At 38.4% G+C, this 20035-nt stretch overlaps 1 protein-coding gene across 19 annotated transcripts in view; it reads left to right on the forward strand.

Moving 5' to 3' along the window:
- The window catches only part of MAGI1 (membrane associated guanylate kinase, WW and PDZ domain containing 1), a 651771-nt gene that overhangs the window by 377972 nt on the left and 253764 nt on the right, over window positions 1-20035 (forward strand). For all 19 annotated transcript variants that reach the window (XM_069561854.1, XM_069561855.1, XM_069561858.1 and 16 more), the window contains exon 2: window positions 8009-8125. In XM_069561854.1, the coding sequence (XP_069417955.1) occupies window positions 8009-8125 (117 nt within the window). The remainder of the gene's footprint in view (window positions 1-8008; window positions 8126-20035) is intronic.

Genomic DNA, 20035 nt, shown 5'->3' on the forward strand with positions numbered 1-20035 from the left:
GCTCCATTATTTAAGCATATTATAAGTATATATGTATATGCATACTCAGGGCATATAGTACTAAATGTTAATGGTGATGCAAATTAAATAAGAGTTTATTTTAAACTTTTGATAGAAAACAAAATTCTATAAAGCAGTTATCTTTCAATTAAAAATTAAAAAAAAACTTTCTTTGGGAAGTTTTGTATATTTTTTAAATCTTGTAATTAATTTATATTGCTTCTTTATTGTGGTAAAATATACATAAAATATATCCTTTTAACCATTTTTAAGTATACAGGTCTGTGGCGTGAAGTGCATTCACTTTGTCATGCAGCCATCAACACCATACATTTCCAGAATTTTTTTCGTCCTTCCCAGGTAAAACTCTGTACCCATTAAATATTAAATTTCACCAGTAACTTATCTTATTTTCACAATAAGAAAAACATTAGGAAAAATAGGTTCCGACAAAACAAATGGCGAACATATTTTTTGGACAAAGCTCATTTAAAGGTATGTCAGATTGTAAGTCTGACTGACTACAAAGCTAGTAAATTTGTTTTTCACCTTATAATTTTGTATTAGAAAGGCCCATCCTGTATATAGTACATGTATATAGATGTATATGTATAAAAATGTATATACACACACACATACATCTAAAGCATATATATATTCTTTTCAGATTCTTCTCTGTTATAGTTTAAGATACTGGATATAATTATTTGTGCTATACAGTAAGTTCTTATTGTTTATTTACAATAGTGTGTATCTGTTAATCCAAACCTCTTAATTTATTACCCCTCCCTTTCCCTTTGGTAACCATAAGTTTGTTTTCTATCTCTATGAGCCTATTTCTGTTTTGTAAATAAGTTCATTTATATCATTCTTTAGATTCCACATATAAGTGGTATCATATAGCATTTTCCTTTCTCAGTCTGACTTCACTTAATACAATACTTCTAGGTCCATCCATTTTGTTGCAAATGAATTATTTTATTCTTTTTTATGGCTGAGTAATATGTCAGTTGTGAGGGTTTTTTTTTTTTTTTGCGTGTGTGTGTGTGTGCCTGCATCTATACGCACGCATACACTGTATCTTCTTTATTCATTGATCCACTGCTGGACACTTAGGTTGCTTCCATGACTTGGCTATTGTTAATATTTCTGCTGTGAGCATAGGAGTTCGTATATCTTTTTGAATTAGAGTTTTCACCTTTTCCAAGTATATGCCCAGAAGTGGGGTTGGTGGATCATATGGTAGCTTTATTTTTTGTTTTTTAAGGAGCCTCCATACTATTCTCTGTAGTGCTTGCACAGATTTACTTTTCCCATCAACAGTGTAGGAGAGTTCTCTTTTCTCCACATGTTCTTCGGCGTTTATTAATTGTAGACTTTGACGGTGGCAGTTCTGGTTGATGTAAGGTGATATCTCATTGTAGTTTTGATTTGCATTTCTCTAATAATTAGCAATGTTGAGCATCTTTTCATGGGTCTCTTGGCCGTCTGTGTGTCTTCTTTGGAAAAATATCTACCTAGGTCTTCTGTCCATTTTTTGATTGAGTTTTTTGTTTCTTTTTGTTGTTGGACTGTGTGAGCTGTTTCTATATTTTGGAAATAAATCTGAAATAGGATGCATCGTTTGCACATACTGAATATTTTCTCCCATTCTGTAGGTACTTTTGTTTATGTGGAAACCTAATTTCTTGACCGTGCAGATTATTTCTACTGACTAGCATTCCTCCTTAGAATCTATATTCTAGGAGATAGAGATCAGAGCAGAGTTCCCTCATAGTCCATCACCTTTAAATTGATGCTCTGGTTGAGTCGGTAGAAAACCACCTAGCATGGGAGAGGAATAGTTGGAGAATAGCACAACTCAGTTATTTTGGGAATTGTTTCATGTTTAAATAATAATAGGCAAGGTTTGTAACATAAATACTTGAAGGAATCATACCCAGAATATATAAATAGCATCTTATCAAGAATAACAAGATAACCTACTAGGAAAATGCACAAAGACTATGAACAGGCAAGTTACAGGAGAAGAAATGTTAAAAAGAAAACAAGAATGTACTATTTCATTAATACTTGGTTGTAAATAAATTAGTGTAACACCAAAATATCAATTCATCTCTATTAGATTAGGAAGATTTTTTAAAAAAGATGGGTGGTTTGTGTATGCTCAGTTATGTCTAACTCTTTGCCCTCCCATGGACTGTGTAGCCCACCAGGCTCCTCTGTCCATGGAATTTTCTAGGCAAGAGTACTGGAGTGGGTTGCCACTTCCTACTCCAGGGGATCATCCTGACCCAGGGATTGAATCCTTGTCTCTTGCATCTCCTGCATTGGCAGGTGGATTCTTTCCCATTGCGCCACCTGGGAAACACCATGGACAGTACAGAAAAGAGCTGATGGTTAGTTTGAATGCCAGCGTACCAAATTGGCTCTTGGCTAGGGTCTGGGAAATTGCATTTCCAGAGGGTTCTATCCATTCCCAGAACTAATAGCAGCTTACTGTGCTTTAACTGTTGATGCAAAAGATACATTTTATCCTTTCCTTCTGAGAGTTTGGAACTTGATTTTATGCCAGGCAGAGGCTGCCTACATGATTAGCTTCTAATACAAATTCTGGGCCCTTATGTGTAATGAGCTGCCTTGAGTGTCTAATGAGCACATTTCACATTGTTGCCCTGGCAATTAGAGTGACTTCACAGGGGAGGGGACTCTTAGAAGCTTGTACCTGATTTCCTTTAGACTTTACTGCCCCTTGAACCTTTTCCCTTTGTTGCACTTGTGGTGTACCCTTTTTCCATAATGAAATATAGCTTTGAGTACAAGTATATTCTGAGTCCTGTGAATCTTCAAACCTGGGACTAGTCCCAGGACCCTATATACACAAATAATAGCAAATGTTGGCCTAAGTGTGGGGAAATGGGACTTCCCAGCCTTTTGGTAGAAAAGCAGGTTGGTCCCAATGATTTTGAGAATTTAGAGATACCTAGGTAAGTTTGAAGGTGACTACATCTATTTCCAGGTTTAGATATTTAAAAAGAGTAAAAAAATACACAGTTTTGCTTTAAAAAAAATATTTTAATGACACTTACTGCAGCATTGTTGAATTGTCAGCAACATTGGAAATAGCCTAATTATCTCTGAAGGAGAAATAAAATTGCTGTATTTTAAAAATGGAATATTATATAGCATTTAAATAATTCAAAAGTACACTGATTGACATGGTTAAATTTCTGTCAAGTAATGGTAATCAAAAAAGCAGAGCTATATTGTTGTAAATTTAAAACCACAGAATTCCAGATATATACATATGAAAATATGAAATAGTGGCTAATCCAACACAGGGTCTAAAGTCCCCCTTTTCCTATTTAAATAATAAAATTATCTTAAAATTAGCTCTGAAACCTTTTCTTAGAAAAAGTTCTGTATGTTACTGATCTGTGTTCTCTTTTCCATTTGCAAAACAAATCTTGAATTTCACAGAGAGCAAAGATGCTATGACAAAAACTCTTCCTCTAACAATTATTATTTCATTGGCTCACTGCCCTTGACAATTAGGAGAAGATTTATAGACATGTCCCCTGAATAATTGGCAATTAATTTGAGATTAGATGCCCAAAAAGTACAGTATTTCTAATGTAATGCGAAGGTTGAGGCTTTTGGCTTATAAATGTCACGAAACACAGAGTAAATGTTAACCGGCAGCGTAGTTAACCTTGCCCTTTTGCACATCCGCAGTAGGGAGGAGTTTTAGTTTAATGATCATAAACTTTAGCTAGCTTGGCTAGTTTGATTGTAAAGCTCAAGTGTAAACAAAGAATGTCTATGAATTAAGAATGCTTCCAGTCTCAATGCCCCAGGTTCATCTTGACAGGTATTGAATATGATTCATAAGGATCTATGTGGGATAAAGAAATACTCTATCCTGAGTCTTCTTTGGATTTTTGTTTTGGACTCATAAGGACCTATATGAGATAAAGAGATACTGAATCCTGAGTCTTTGGAATTGCTTTTGACTTAGGCAGTGGTACATTTGGATCCCATAACATCTTTACAACTTACAGGTCAAATGTTAACTGTCAGTGTGTTTTTATTGCACAGAACTCTCGTCTCCTAGGGGAATATAAATCCTAGGTTCTAGGCAATGGGGATTTTGCTGATAAACTTTCTTGTCCTTGTGGTCAAATTCAAGAAAGTTTAGACCTAGAAATAGAGTTGGCCAGCATGACTGTCACATGTCAGTAATTTACTAGTTGATTTTATTTTCTGAACAATTCCAGTGCAGTGCCAGTTCAGTTCAATTCAGTCGCTCAGTCGTATCCAACTCTTTGTGACCCCATTGACTACAGCACACCAGGCAGGGGTCTATCACCAACTCCTAGAGCTTGCTTAAACTCATGTCTATCAAGTCAGTGGCAAGGTGCCAGGAGTATATTAAATCTGTGCTAAATGTTAACCAGATTACATGTGTCCAGAAAATTTTAGTGCTGTAAAGTTTATATTAGAGTCCTGAATAGTTATTGGAAGGACTGATGCTGAAGCTGAAACTCCAATACTTTGGCCACCCGATGCGAAGAACTGATTCGTTGGAAAAGACCCTGATGCTGGGAAAGATTGAAGGCAGGAGGAGAAGGGGATGACAGAGGATGAGATGGTTGGATGGCATCACCAACACGATGGACATGAGTTTGAGTAGGCTCCAGGAGTTGGTGATGGACAGGAAAGCCTAGCGTGCTGCCATCCATGGGGTCTCTAAGAGTCGGACACAGCTGAGTGACTGACCTGAACTGAGAGTTTTATTCCCTTCTGGAAACTCTAGAAGTATCTTTTATTCTAAATTTCCCTGCGCCTGTATTTTGTTTCTGGCCATGTAAGTCAAAAGTTTTATGGGCATTTTTTAAAAAGTTCATTTTAATTATAATTTCTTATATATCTAATTCATAGTTAGTATTTTGTATATGTGTGTATTTGGCCACTCTGTGTGGCTTTTTAGGATCTTAGTTCCTTAACCAGTGATTGAACTGAGGGAGGCCCTTGGCAGCGAGAGCTAAGCATTGGACCACCAGGGAATTTCCTGTGTGTATTTTTAAAAGGAATAGCAGTCCGTTTTTGGACTGATCTCAGCTCTTTCTTCACTTGCTTCAATGGTGGCCCACTCTAGTGATAATCTCCATCTCTTATTAAGTGCTTTCTCTTACCCAAGTACTGTCTGAATCTCATTTAATCCTTACAAGTCTTGTATTAGAGCTACTGTTACATCAGTGCTCTGTTTTCATAAATGAGAAAAGTGAGGTTCAGAGATTAAGCAAGGCACTTGGGTTCACCAGCTAATAAAGAGTAGAACCAGGATTCACACCCAAACCTGTCTGTCTCAACCACCAAGATTTACTCCACTCTTCTTTCAGTTTCTCTCTTTAATGAGAAATTGAAAACTAAGCATTTATAACAGTGCCTACCATGTAGTCTTTTAATAATTATGTACAGTTTAAACTTTTGAAATTGATTTTATGATAGTATAATTTCTATACTATAAAATGTCTCCATTTAGATATACTCTTCTGTAAGTTTTGATAAATGTGTAAACCCGTGTTATCACTAACACAATTGAGATATACTGCATTGGAATCCCCCCCGCTGCTGAAGTTTCCTCTTGATTCCCCCTTTTAAAAAGTTTTTGTCTTGATATCTGTTGACTCTCAGGAAGTCAAAAAAAATAGTTCAGACTTCTTGCTTATCCTTCACCCTGCCTCTTCCAGTGGTAACATTCTTATATAGCTATATAATACAGTTGCAAAGCCAGGAAATAATAAATATACTCTATAGATTTTATTCCCTGTGTGTTAATCTCTTCCTGTTCTCACTCCAGGTCACTGCTGAACTGTTTTGTGTCATTGTAGATAGGCCTTCTGTGAAGCTTTATATATAAATGGAATCAGACAATATGTTGTCTTTTGTGTCTGGCTTCTTTTGCTCAGCATAATGTATTTGAGATTCATCAATATTAGTGATTTGTATCTTTTAATTGTTGTATAGCATCCTGTTGTTTGAATATAATACAGTTCCCTTATCCATTCAATACTGATAATTGTTTGGATTGTTTCCAATTAGGGGCTACTATATAATGAATAAAGTTGCTGTGATGATTCATCTGTAAGTTTTGTGTTTATATGTATGTACTTGTTTTCACTTCTCTTGCATAAGTAACAGTGGAATAGGGTCATTTCGTTAGTGAAGATTAGTTTATAAGATACTGTCAAATTGTTTTGCCATTTTAGACACCCACTAGCTGTATATAGGAGTTCCTGTCGCTTCACGGTCTTGCTAAAACCTAATATTGATTTTGCCATTCTGGCAGGTATGTAGTAGGATCTCACTATGACTTTAATTTGCCTTTCTCTAATAATTAGTGATATTGAATATCTTTTCATATGCTGAATGCACAATTCTATATATTTTATAAACTATATATTCAGACCATTTTGGGGAGGTGGGAAATGCGTGTGTGTGTGTATGTCTTCTTACCTAATAAATATTTGATGAATGATTGAATGACCTGAGATAGAGCTATGTATTTTTCTTTTGGCCACTCGAAATCTTAGGTGTACTACAACTCAAGTAAAGTAGTTCAAATTGAATTTCATTAGTCTGTTCTAAAATGATCACCTATAGTAGGAAATCTGGTTTAGAATATGACACTAAAATAAAGATCAGTAATTCCTCTCCTAGGCGTCATAGCATCTTCTTAACCATCAAAACTTTCATCCTCACAACTTGTTCTTTTTGACCATGGGAAAATTATCTTCTGAAGATGTGAATTTTGTGGTTCACACGGATACTGCATTGTTTCTCTAATGCTAGAAATGCTGTTACCTAATTTTTATCTTGTCTAAAAACGGAAGGGCAATCTTAGCCTTGTTATTTTTAGCTGTCACTGAAGCAGTTTTCTCCACTAAGAATAAGTGTTAGCTATATTGATCTATAAGCCATCTGCTGATCATGTAGACTATAATTTGTGTTTATAATTTTTTTGAAAAGTTTGGTTACCTACTTCTTTCTGTGATATAATTTGTAATAATATATTTTTTAAGCTTTTGTGTCTGTCTGTTATCTGTAGAGAATTAAAAAGAAATAAACACATAGACCAGCCCAGGTAACTATTGCTTAAGCAACACCAATTAAAAAAAAATGTGTTTAGTGATTATAAATCAACATAGAATAGTAAGCTCTATCTATCTTTTTCTGTCTGTATAATGAGGAGTGACATCTCCTCTTTTATTTCCCAAACTCAAGTCCTTCTTTCTAAAGGAGACTGTTGTTAAAACTTTTTGGTGGTTCCTTCCATTAATACATGGTCTCTCCTTTTCTTTGTTCTTCTCACATAAAAAGTCAGATACCATTCCACATATTTTCCTGCAGTTCCAACACATGAAGATCTAGCTTTTGTAGAGTAGTTATTATGCAGATGATAGACTTGGTTGATTCCTGATGGTTGTTTCCAGGGTTTTTTGGTGATTATTTTTATTTATTCACTGTTACAAAAATGTTTCAATGAACAATACTGGAGATTTGGGCAGACTTTTGCAAGTATAGCCATAGAGTAAATTTATTCCAGTTGAATCCCTAGTCAAAGAGCATTTTATAATTTGTCAGCTGTTGCTAGGCTGTCCTCTGTAAGATTTCAGCCATCCACTTTTCATCTAATAATGTTTGCAAGTGTCCACAATACGTATTTTTAATGTTATAGCCTCTTTTGCATTCTTTGTTATTTGAGTCTCCTCGTATTATGTGAATTGGGATCCCCAAACTGATGCTGTTTCAGTGCTGTTTTATCTCTGTTACATTCCTGCTTGCTTTTTCCCCTGCATAGGAAAACCTAAACTTGAGTCTTCCCGCTGACAGAGGGTAGCAGACTAGAATGGCTTCATGGGGCTTTCCTATACGTGGCTCTCGGGCTGCCCAGTCTCTAGGAAACCTGGTGTTTGATGCCTTCTGTTTTATATCTTTCTTGTAGGAGGAAAGCTGAACAAAGACCTGCGACATTTTCTCAATCAGAGGTTCCAGAAAGGGTCGTCTGATCATGAGCTCCAGCAGACCATAAGAGATAACCTTTACCGCCATGCTGTGCCTTGTAAGTAGCCAGTTTTGGATATCTTACTGCTGGTGGGTGTGTGAAAAGTTGAGGGAAGACAGATGATAGCTGGTTCTGGAATACTTGGCAGTTTGTTCATTTAGTGACTCCCTAAGTGCAGGGAGTCCAAATTGACAACGAGGGACTGGCAATCCAGTGGTTAAGACTCCACACTTCCAATGTAGGGGGCGTGAGTTCTATCCCTAGTTAAGACACTAAGACCCCACATACTGCAAGGGGAGGCCAACAAATGGTGAAACAATTTAAAAACAAGCAAAAAAATTGACAGTGAGACAGAATACTAAACCAGGTGAATGACTTGGTTTTTCAAGTTCTGGCTTGAATATGCCAGGCAAATTATTTATCCTTTGTAAGGTCATGTTTTCACAGCAGTGAAAAGCACATCTCACTCCTACTACCTTCACAGAACTGTTAGAAAGTCAAAGGAGTGACGTTTGTCAATGTGTTTGTATCGTATGGGCACGGTGTAAGCCTCATAAATGTTAACCATTTTTGTTATGAGTGAAGAGGACCAGGCCAGAGGCCTTCAAACTGACCTCTGAGGATTTCAGTAGGTCTCTGGTGGCCCTCAACAAAGGGAATGCCTCAGTGAATTCTCTCTTCCTCCCCACCTTAATGAGGTTCATAAATCATGATTTCATATATGATTTCCTTTGAAGAAAGCCTGCGATTCCACAGATTAAAACCCCCAAATTTCCAAACCTATTAGATAAGACCAAATCTGAGAAAGCAAGATAATGGAATGTAGGGACTATGACATTGGGAATTTTGTGGTTAAGGGAAAGAAGGAAGGGAGGAGGGAATCAGCCTATCAGATCATGAGGTATTACCATGCTCTATCAGACTACATTCTCACGCAGCTCATTATGAGATGAGAATCCTGGGAAGACGTGTGATTATTTACATTCATTCAAAATAGGAAGAAAAAACGAAGAAAAGATGAAAGAATGATTTTTATTTTATTACTTGGGAGTTTTCTTTTTTCTCTCGATTATCCAGTCGTTCAAAATTTTATAATTAAAAAATTTTTTTTTAATCGCCTAAAGAAAGGAGGACAAATTTGAAGTTCAAGGTACTCTGCTGATTGCTCTAATTTGTTTGCTATGGATGGTAATATTTTTCCAGTGATGTGCTAGAGTGCTAGTGTTTCCTCATACTACTGCAAAATGATGAACAGAATTGATTTCAGGCATGCCATGGTTCTGCAAGGACTTAGACTGAAAGCGTAGCTGGGGACCTTTAGCGATCAGATTTTAGAACAGACCCTGCCTTCCATTTCACCTATTCATAAAGCCAAGACTCCAAGAGTGAGACTGAGTTGACTGCAAGTGACATGGGTCAGTGCCCCCAAAGTTGCCTCTTTCTGCTGAGTGGAAGAGCCACATTTATTTATTTATTTATTTTCAGAGCTGCATTTGACAGAGAAAATACCATCATGCATTGATGTGAATCCCTGGCCCCCAGTTCTTTTAATTTTGCGTTATTAGTATTGAAAGCCATAATCCTAAAATATCCTAACTGTTCCTTACACTTGGATTAATAATAATAATGATGATAATACTTATGTTTACTCACATGCATGGGCAGGGATTGCCTTTCTATTTTTATATAAAGAAAGAAAGAAAACAAGACACAAAGGTAAGCCAATTAAAGCAAGGCCAAAGGTGACTAGGGTTTCAAGTCATTGTCCTACCTCTGATATACTGTCCCATGTTACACTTAGAATAGCAGCCCTTTGAGGTTGAGGTTTCCAGTGCCCATTTTCCAGATGAGGAAACAGAGTCACAGAGCGATCAAGTAACTGTTTCATGGCAGATCCAGGGCTTTGGGACTTGTAAGCCATCCACGGCTATTTCTGTAGCTCAACCGTTGCTGCCCCCGAAGTTCTAGTAAGCAGGTTGGATGCAATTTTGCATAATTCAGTAATTGCAGAATCATGATTGTTCTCTGTGTGATTTTTCCCCTACTCAGATTCCAATTTAAGAAATGGGGAATGAAGCAAATGAGCACACCATTTCTCGACGCATCTGTGGTGTTACTATGGTTACATTTTGGCAAGCTTTTCCATTTGTTTTTTTCCAGTGATTTATTGGACCTGACTGTGAGCTAAATGGCTTGATTTTAAGCTTATCACTCTGTAGGAATTGGGGCAAAAATGACCTCAGCCTTTTAAAAAACAGTGGAAAATAATATTTTGTCTTTGCTTATAGAGAGCCATTGGTATTGATGTTTCATGTCCATGAAACCAATAAATCAGAAATTAGAATGTGGAGAGAGTTTTTTTTTTTTTTCTTACCTAAAGAGAAAACAGGTAACATTTCATTTTGTATTTCCTGCATAAAACAGGAAGGAAACTCGGAAGAGGTCTGTTTCTGAATCTGGCGCAGTGTGTGTGCCTTTGAACAGGGGTCACATGGGATTTGGTTATGGGCTTAGATGACTGGGGCCACATTTGTGTTTATTTTGGTTCTTTGGCCCATGTGACTGATAGAGCAGAACTCAGTACCAAGCTGTTGTGCTCATGGATGAGGAAGCCCTTGATTGAGTCACGGATCTTCCCAGTGATGTTGTAACTGTGCCACCGGGAAATGAACTCCTGCAATCTATATTTTCCAGAACTTCCTGCTGCCGATATTTCAGTAACTTTGGTCTTTTGAGAAGGGATGATCTCATGAACAGGTGCTTTGCGAGCTGGGGTAGACTTCCTTTTCTGTACATTTTAGGAGGCTCACATGTCACTAGAAATGAACAGATAAGGCTGTTTGCTCTCAAGTTGTTTTAGGGTCATCATAGTGTAGTAGAACCTTCTGGGCACCATGATGGATTTTGCCATTCAGAATTCCATTTTATCCTCGTTTTTTGGCAGACAGGGTAAGTTTTGCACCCATATTTTCAGGTAAAAAAAGTGAAGTAACAAACGTAGTTTCCTCAAAATCATACCAGTTCTAATGCCACATTACTCACTCCTCATCCACTGCTATTTTTAAAAGTGGCTTTATTGAAATATAATTCATATATCATATAATTCACCCAGTTAAATTGTTCATTTACTATAGTCATTATTATTTTCTACTCCTCTTTTGTTTTGATTCAAAAACATTTATTATTTCCATAGTATGAAAAGGGTCATCATAGATAAAATTTAATTATATTATCATTGAAAATTACTCAGTTCAGTTTCTCAGTTGTGTGTGACTCTTTACAACCCCATAGACTGCAACATGCCAGGCTTTCCTGTCCATCACCAACTCCTGGAGCTTTCTTAAACTCATGTCCATCGAGTTGATGATGCCATCCAACCATCTCATCCTCTGTCATCCCCTTTTCCTCCTGCCTTCAATCTTTCCCAGCATCACAGGCTTTTCTAATGAGTCAGTTCTTGACATCAGGTGGCCAAAGTATTGGAGCTTCAGCTTCAGCATCAGTCCTTCCAATGAGTATTCGGGATTGATTTCCTATAGGATTGACTGGTTTGATCTCCTTGCAGTCCAACAGACTCTCAAGAGTCTTTAACACCACAGTTCAAAAGCATCAGTTCTTCAGCGCTCAGCTTTCTTTATGGTCCAACTCTCACATGGATACATGACTTTTGGCAAACCCGTAGTTTTAATTAGATGGACCTTTGTTGGCAAAGCAGTATCTCTGCTTTTTAATATGCTTTCTAGGTTTGTCATAGCTTTTCTTCCAAGGAGTAAGTGTCTTTTAATTTCATGGCTGCAGTCACCATCAGCAATGATTTTGTTGCAGGAAGGGTGGACACTTCCAGTTACCAAAAGTCTAACACTCAGAAATGAATTGTCCAAGGAGACACATATGCTGACAAAGCAGAAGAAGGGGCGCTCCCTTCTTATTGGGAAGGGGCGCTTGGGTGCAGTGCTGTAGGGTAAGGAACCCAGGAGAACTGCTCTGCCTTGTGGCTTATAGTCTCCAGTTTTATGGTGAAGGGATTATTTTCCGAGGTGTTTTTGGCCAATCATTTTGACTCACAGTCCTTCCTGGTGGCGCATGCATTGATCAGCCAAGATGGATGCCAGCTAGAAAGATTCTGGGAGGTGGTTGGACATGTGATGTCACCTTTTGAACTTTCCTGAACTCTTCTGGTTGGTGCTGGCTTATTAGTTCCGTGTTCCTTACCAGGACCTCCTATTGTAAAACAGATGGTTAGTATTTTGCCTGGCCAGGTCATACCTGAATGGTCTAGTGGTTTTCTCTACTTCCTTCATTTTAAGTCTGAATTTTGCAATAAGGAGTTCATGATCTGAGCCACAGTCAGCTCCCAGTCTTGTTTTTGCTGACTATATAGAGCTTCTCTATCTTTGGCTGCAAAGACTGTAATCAGTCTGATTTTAGTGTTGACCATCTGGTGATGTCCATGTGTAGAGTCTTCTCTTGTGTTGTTGGAACAGGGTGTTTGCTATGACCAGTGCGTTCTCTTGGCAAAACTCTGTTAGCCTTTGCCCTGCTTCATTCTGTCTTCCAAGGCCAGACTTGCCTGTTACAGCAGGTATTTCTTGACTTCCTGCTTTTGCATTCCAGTCCCCTATGAGGAAAGGACATCTTTTTTGGGGTGTTAGTTCTAGAAGGTCTTGTAGGTCATCATCGAACTGTTCAACTTCAGCTTTGTCAGCATTAGTGGTTGGGGCGTAGACTTGAATTGCGGTGATACTGAATGGCTTGCCTTGGAAACGAACAGAGATCATTCTGTCATTTTTCAGATTGCTCCCAAGCAGTGTATTTCAGACTCTTCTTGAGTATAAGGGCACTCCATTTATTCTAAGGGATTCTTGCCCACAGTAGTAGATATAATGGTCATATGAATTAAATTCACCCATTCCGGTCCATTTTAGTTCACTGATTCCTAAAATGTCGAGGTTCACTCTTGAAATGTCCTGTTGAACACTTTCAACTTACCTTGATTCATGGACCTAACATCCCAGGTTTTTATGCAGTGTTGTTCTTTACAGTGTTGGGCTTTATTTCCATCACCAATCACATCACAACTGGGCATTGTTTTCGCTTTGGTTCTGTTTCTTTATTCTTTCTGGAGTTATTTCTCCACTCTTCTCCAGTAGCGTATTGGGCACCTACCGACCTTGGGAGTTCATCTTTCAATGTCATATCTTTTTGCTTTTTCATACTGAAAATTACTACTACCACCACCACCCCCAAAATTACTGCAGAAAAAGAGGTAACTAGATGCAGAATGAGTCAGAAGCCTTGGTGTAAAATCTGAGGGCTGTTCTATAACTGGTCAGCTTGGTCAGATAGCCTCTCTAAGTCTCTCTCTCTCTCTATTTTTTAAAAATCTATGGTAAAATGGAGCTGGAAATATCTATCTCCAGCATTGTCTTACCAAATGCTGACAGCAGCCCCAAGAGATTGATACATTGGAGGAGACAGAGACTCAGAGAGGTATATAGGTTGCTTCGAATCACACAGTTAGCAAAGAGCGTGGTCAGGGTTTAACCAATTCTCTAACTCCTGTACTGATCACACAGTAATGTGATTAGAGAAACCTGTTTGCAGTTCAGGAAGCAACCGTTAGAACCAGACATGGAACAATGAACTGGTTCAAAATTGGGAAAGGAGTATGTCAAGGCTGTGTATTGTCACCCTGTTTATTTAACTTATATGCAGAGTACATCATGTGAAATGCTAGGCTGAATGAAGCACAAACTGGAATCCAGATTGCAGGGAGAAATACAAAGTAAACCCCAATATGCAGATAACACCACCCTTATGGCTGGAAAGTGAAGAGGAACTAACTAACGAGCCTTTGAGGATGGTGAAATAAGAGAGTGGAAAAGCTGGCTTAAAACTCAACAATCAAAAAACTAAGATCATGGGATCCAGTCCTACCACTTCATCACTTCATGGCAAATAGGTGGGGAAACAATGACAGACGGTAATTTTCTTGGGCTCCAAAAGCACTGCAGATAGTGACTGCAGCCATGAAATTAAAAGACGTTTGCTCCTTGGAAGAAAAGCTATGACCAACTGGAACAGCATATTAAAAAGCAAAGGCATTACTTTAACAACAAATGTTTGTCTAGTCAACGCTTTGTTTTTTTTAATAGTCATGTATGGGTGTGAGAATTGGACCATAAAGAAAGCTGAGTGCTGAAGAATTGATGCTTTTAAACTGTGGTGTTGGAGAAGACTCTTGAGAGTCTGTTGGACTGCAAGGAGATCAAACCAGTCAATCCTAAAGGAAATCAACCCCGAATATTCATTATAAGGACTGATCTGAAGCTGAAACTCCAATACTTCCTGATGCGAAAAGCTGACTCCTTAGAAAAGACCCTGATGCTGGGAAAGATTGAGGCCAGAGGAGAAGAGAATGACAGAGGACCTGATGGTTGGATGGAGTCTCTGATTCAATGGACATGAGTTTGAGCAAGCTCCTGGAGATGGCGGTGAGCAGGAAAGCCTGGCCTGCTGCAGTCTATGGGGTTGCAAAGAGTCAGACACGACTAAGAGACTAAACAACAAAAATGTGATTAGAGCAGTATACCACGGACCACTGAGACTGAAAGAAGAAAGAAAGAAAAACCTCACTGTTGAATTATAAATGTTTAAAATCATAGAGTTTTATGTCTTGGGGGTGGGAAGCTAGATAAGTCATTGTATCTAAGAAATAAGCATCTTCTCTCTGATTTTCATGTATTTCACTGATATGTAGTATTGAATTTTAATAACAGCTTAATGATTATTCAGCTTTTAAAAAATCACTGTAGGAACCTCTTGAGATATATCAGTAGTCTACTCATGGAAAACCACCTTAAGATAAATGGATCTTTTAAAAAAGAATTTTTTAAATTTTCAGCTGCCCTGGGTCTTCCTTGCTGCATGAGCTTTTCTGTAGTTGCAGTGAATGGGGTCTATTCTGTAGTTGCAATGAGCAGGCTTCAGTGGTTATATCTCAGTAACTGCGGTTCCTAGGCTCTAGGGTATAGGCTCAATGGTTGTGGTGCCTGGGCTTAGTTGCTCCTCAGCATGTGGGATCTTCCTGAACCAGGAATCCAATCTGCAGGCAGATTCTTTACCACTGAGCTACATGGGGAGCCCCAATAAGTGGACTTCAAATGCATGGAAACATCATCAGTGTTGCTGACTTCTCTCATTCCTCAGAGTCATCTGGATAATATTTCTGTCTCCTGCCCCTCAAATCCTGCTTACATTCCCAGTACCCTTCCCCTGAATTCTTTAGTCATACAAACTTTGTCCATTTCTCAAATATGCCTGATATCTTCTTATAACTGCATATCAATTATTGTCTCTTTTCTCTCCATCTTTCCATCTAAACCAGTTCATAAGCCTCCTGTAAGCTTTAGTCTAGATGCCACTACCTCCAGGAAGGTCTCCATTGATTGGGCCCATTGCCTCCCTCACTGCTTCCACAGCCCCGCCACCCCATTTGACCACATACTCTGCCTGCTGTATATCTGTCTGTTCTTTTAGAATCCTACTCTCCTGAGGCCAGCGACGGGATCTACCTCAGTGATCAGCCCACACCTGGCTGGCTGAGTGCCTGGACCATGGGATAAACATCTATTGATGGAAAGAGCTGATGAAGAAATGGATAGAGACCCTCTTTGTTTTTCTTGTTTTATTATTTGTTGTCTTCATTACTTAACATTTGGGGGAATCAGCAGAGCTACTCTTGCCATAAAGTTCTCAGAATAAAGGGCAGCTCAGCAGCTTGAGCTCTGAGTTGGCTGATGAAGACTCCCCTGATTACATGACTGAGAATCTAAACCCAGAAAGTCCAGTCTCCCAGTGAGTTTGGAGCTGGAGTGCCCATTCACAGCTCCTCCTAATTACAGTCTAGATATCACTGCACCTCCTGCACTTTAGCCATTCTGCTTTATGACTTCTTGTCTTAGCTGATGTGACAACATCTGAGATTCTTGCTTTGGAACGGCTGCTTTGCCCGTGAAGATAAATGCATTACCTGACAGGGCTTGTCATTTACTCTACTGCTGCTGTCAAAACGAGATACAGCTCATCTAGGAGTCTCGGGGCTCTGGAATGCCAAAGTCCACCCCTCCTGTTCCTTCTCCCTTCTCTGGGCACAATAGTGATTGAACACATCTTTCTTTTCAAGCAGAGGTCATTTGAAAGAGGAAAGGATAAGTCAGTTTTTTCTGAAGCTTAACATGTTGATCAAGGCTCTCCTTGATACTGAGATCATTGCAACCTGTAAGAGGCATTGATCATTGACTTAAAGGAGTTTACAAAGGAATTAAACATGTTTGATCTCTAAGATTATTTAAATCTAATGTGGTAAACATAGGTGATCCCGCTTTTTGTTTGTAGAGGTGGTGGATTTTAATGGGCATGTTAGCATCTGCTAACCAACAGTTGATGTTTTTATTATTCTGAATGTGACTGTGATGTCAGGGGAGAAGGAAATGGCAACTCACTCAAGTACTCTTGCCTGGGAAATCCCATGGACCGAGGAATCTGGTAGGCTACAGTCCACGGGGTCCCAAAGAGTCATTTAAGAGAATGAAATACAATATATGTTTAAAGAAATCTTGTATCAAATGTGTTTTATAAAACTATGTACAAATAAAATTTCTAGCTTCTCTAATGGATAATGAGCACTTATGATGAGATCCAAGTAAGAACACTTCACCAGTTATGCTGTGTTAAATTACCCAAGTCCCTATGAAATGAGCTACCCACAGTTGAAACAATAAGAAAATGTCACTTTTGTTAGTTTCAGTCATGATAAGAATACACTAGACTTATGATCTGCTTGACATATTGCCTGTTGCATTTAAAATTTAACCAATTATACATCTCTATTTTGGGAAAATACACTGTAATGTATTTAGGGATATAGGGCCATGGCTACAAAAGATTAGAAATGGTTAAAATTTTGTACTATTCTTACTCTTACAAATTTCTATAAATATGAAATTATTCCCAAATAAAAGTATTTTAAAAACAGTTCAGTTCAGTCTCTCATTTGTGTCTGACTCTTTGTGACCCCATAGACTGCAGCACACCAGGCTTTCCTGTCCATCACCAACTCCCGGGGCCTACTCAAACTCATGTCCATTGCGTCGGTGATGCCATCAACCGTCTCATCCTTTGTCATCCCCTTCTCCTCCCACCTTCCATCTTTCCCAGCATCAGGGTCTTTTCAAATGAGTCAGTTCTTCGCATCAAGTGGCCAAAGTATTGGAGCTTCAGCTTCAGCATCAGTCCTTCCAGTGAATATTCAGGACTGATTTCCTTTAGGATGGATTGGTTGGATCTCCTTGCAGTCCAAAGGACTCTCAAGAGTCTTCTCCAACACCACAGTTCAAAAGCATCAGTTCTTTGGTGCTTAGCTTTCTTTATGGTCCAACTCTCGCATCCATACATGGCCACTGGAAAAACCATAGCTTTGACTAGACGGACCTTTGTTGGCAAAGTAATGTCTCTGTTTTTTAATATGCTGTCTAGGTTTGTCACAGCTTTTCTTCCAAGGAGCAAGTATCATGGTTTCATGGTTGCAGTCACCATCTGCAGTGATTTTGGAGCCCCCAAAATAAAATCTCTCACTGTTTCCATTGTTTCCCCATCTATTTACCCATACCATAAATTAAAAAAAAAACAACAACCAATGTAGTTTCTGGAAAAGGGGATTATATATTAGTGTTATATTTTTGTTTTTCCAGATTATTAATATTAATGTTTTTAACCTAACATTGTGATTTTGTTAGTACTTTGATAGATCTTATTTATTAACCTATAGTGGGACTAGCCTGAGACTTTGTGCATATATTAAAACCCCAACACTTATAGAATACCAAATACATGCTAAGTGTTGTAGTTTTAGTTCCTCATTTAACCTTTGCGGAAAAACTGTGGGGAGAAAGTAATTGTTATTGTTCTCATTTACAGATGAGGAAACTGAGCCTTGGTAAGGTTAATACTTTGTCTTAAAATTGTGGAATCGAACTGGAACCGAGGCACTCAACACGGATGCTAATGCTGCCTCTAGTAGCCACCACATTTTCTTAGCTCAGACTGTGTGTGTGGATATATATACGCAGACTCAATATATTTAGGAAATAAGTTAGGAAAAATTCTTTTAAATGGGTCGTATCTGCTAATGGCATTCTAGATGACTATGAGTATAATAATCATCATTAGAATTATTACCATATATTGAGTGCTTCCCAGGTGCTAGGTTTTGTCTTATATTTGTGTAATAACTCATTTAATCCTCACAGTAGCCTTGTATGTATATGTTATTACTCTCCACATTCAGGGAAACTGAGGAACAAAGTGATTGAATACCTTGCTGAAGATGTCGTGGTGAAGGTAGAACTGTGTTGTCTTGTTCTAAAAGTTTCCTTCTTAGCCAGTGGCTTATAGTGCCTGCTGTTTATAACTCTGGAGAATATTAGGGGGAAAAAAAGGAAAATAATCAGTAATTCAACATACTCCTTCTCTTTTGGAGAACAGAGCAACTAGTTTTTCATACTCTTTTTTTGCTAGGGGAATGGGGGTATTAGGTCCATGACCAGGGATTGAATCTCAACCCACAGCAGTGAAAATGTGGAGTCCTAATCACTGAACTGACAGGATATTCCCTGCTTTTCAAGATAATATGTCTTAGTCTTAGATTCTATCAAAGCTACCACATTATACAATCCCAGGGGGTACTATTCAGTTTATAATCTATGTGAATGGTGCCCTGGGTTGTGGGCAGCACCCTGACTGCCTGGCTTTATGTTGTGGCTGAGTTCCAGTAGCCGATACTCAGCTAGCCTGAAAGAGAACCCATTGCCATTCAGTTGGGATGCATGTGTCTCCATCATGGTAAAACGGTACCTTACTCCTGTGAGGGTAATACCCACCACATACTTGATCACCAGAAGCCTAAGCCAGTCCAATTACATGATCTCTCCGTCCTTAATTCTGCCAATCAAAGGTCTGAGACGGTATTGGAATTGAATCTTTCAGGGTAGAAGTGATATTTCTTTCATTTATCCTGCCTTCAGTCATTTGCTCTAACTATTCACACAGCCAGTCTCCATTTATTTCATGTATCTGTCTATTCAGCAAGCATGTATTGAATACTACTGTGAGCAGGTCACCATGACAGACGCTGAACATTTAGGGGGGAAACTGGTTACCTTTCCTGCTTTCAGGGAGTTTATAGTATAGTGGGCAACCACCGTAACAAACAAGAGACAGCTGTAAGAGAGTGAAGTAAATCCCATGGTAGAGTAAGCCCAGGACTACATGACATACAGGGACAGACACCAAGCTCAGTCTTGAGACCAGTGAACCAGTGTGACCAGGAAGTGAAATAAATCCCCACCTGAAGAGAAGACAAAAGGAAAAGCAGTGCAATATCTTTCCTAGGAAGAATCAGGAAATATCTACTCATGTAACCATGGGCAAATGACTAAAATCACTAGGCTTAATTCCTCTTTAAAAAGGAGTATGTTTATTAGGGGTATAATTGACTCATTAAGCATCTTAATATCCCCGGCCCAGTCTCAAGATAATATAGTCCTTTGTACAGTGCTCTCTCCTTAGGTCCCTTCAAGAATAGACTGCTTAGAGTTTTGTATCTTACAACAACTAAAACCAGTGCCACAGTAAAAGATAGGATGAGATTTTAATGCTTGCATTTACTTAATCCTTTTAGCGTACACATAACAATGCAGTATAATAGGGCAGTTCACTAGCTGCAAGATGTATAAAACATTAACTCAAGGTATACTAAACGCAGTATATTCTAGTAATAGACTCCAAGTCCAAATACATTTCTTTTAGTGTATCTTTGTAGCTGTACACATAACTTTATTTGATGATAACAAAAGTCTAATTTTAAGGCTCTTTTTGAATAGTAGACATGGATTAAAGATCTTGCCC

Source organism: Ovis canadensis, chromosome 19 (assembly GCF_042477335.2).
Source record: "Ovis canadensis isolate MfBH-ARS-UI-01 breed Bighorn chromosome 19, ARS-UI_OviCan_v2, whole genome shotgun sequence".
In the NCBI taxonomy this organism is placed as follows: domain Eukaryota; kingdom Metazoa; phylum Chordata; class Mammalia; order Artiodactyla; family Bovidae; genus Ovis; species Ovis canadensis.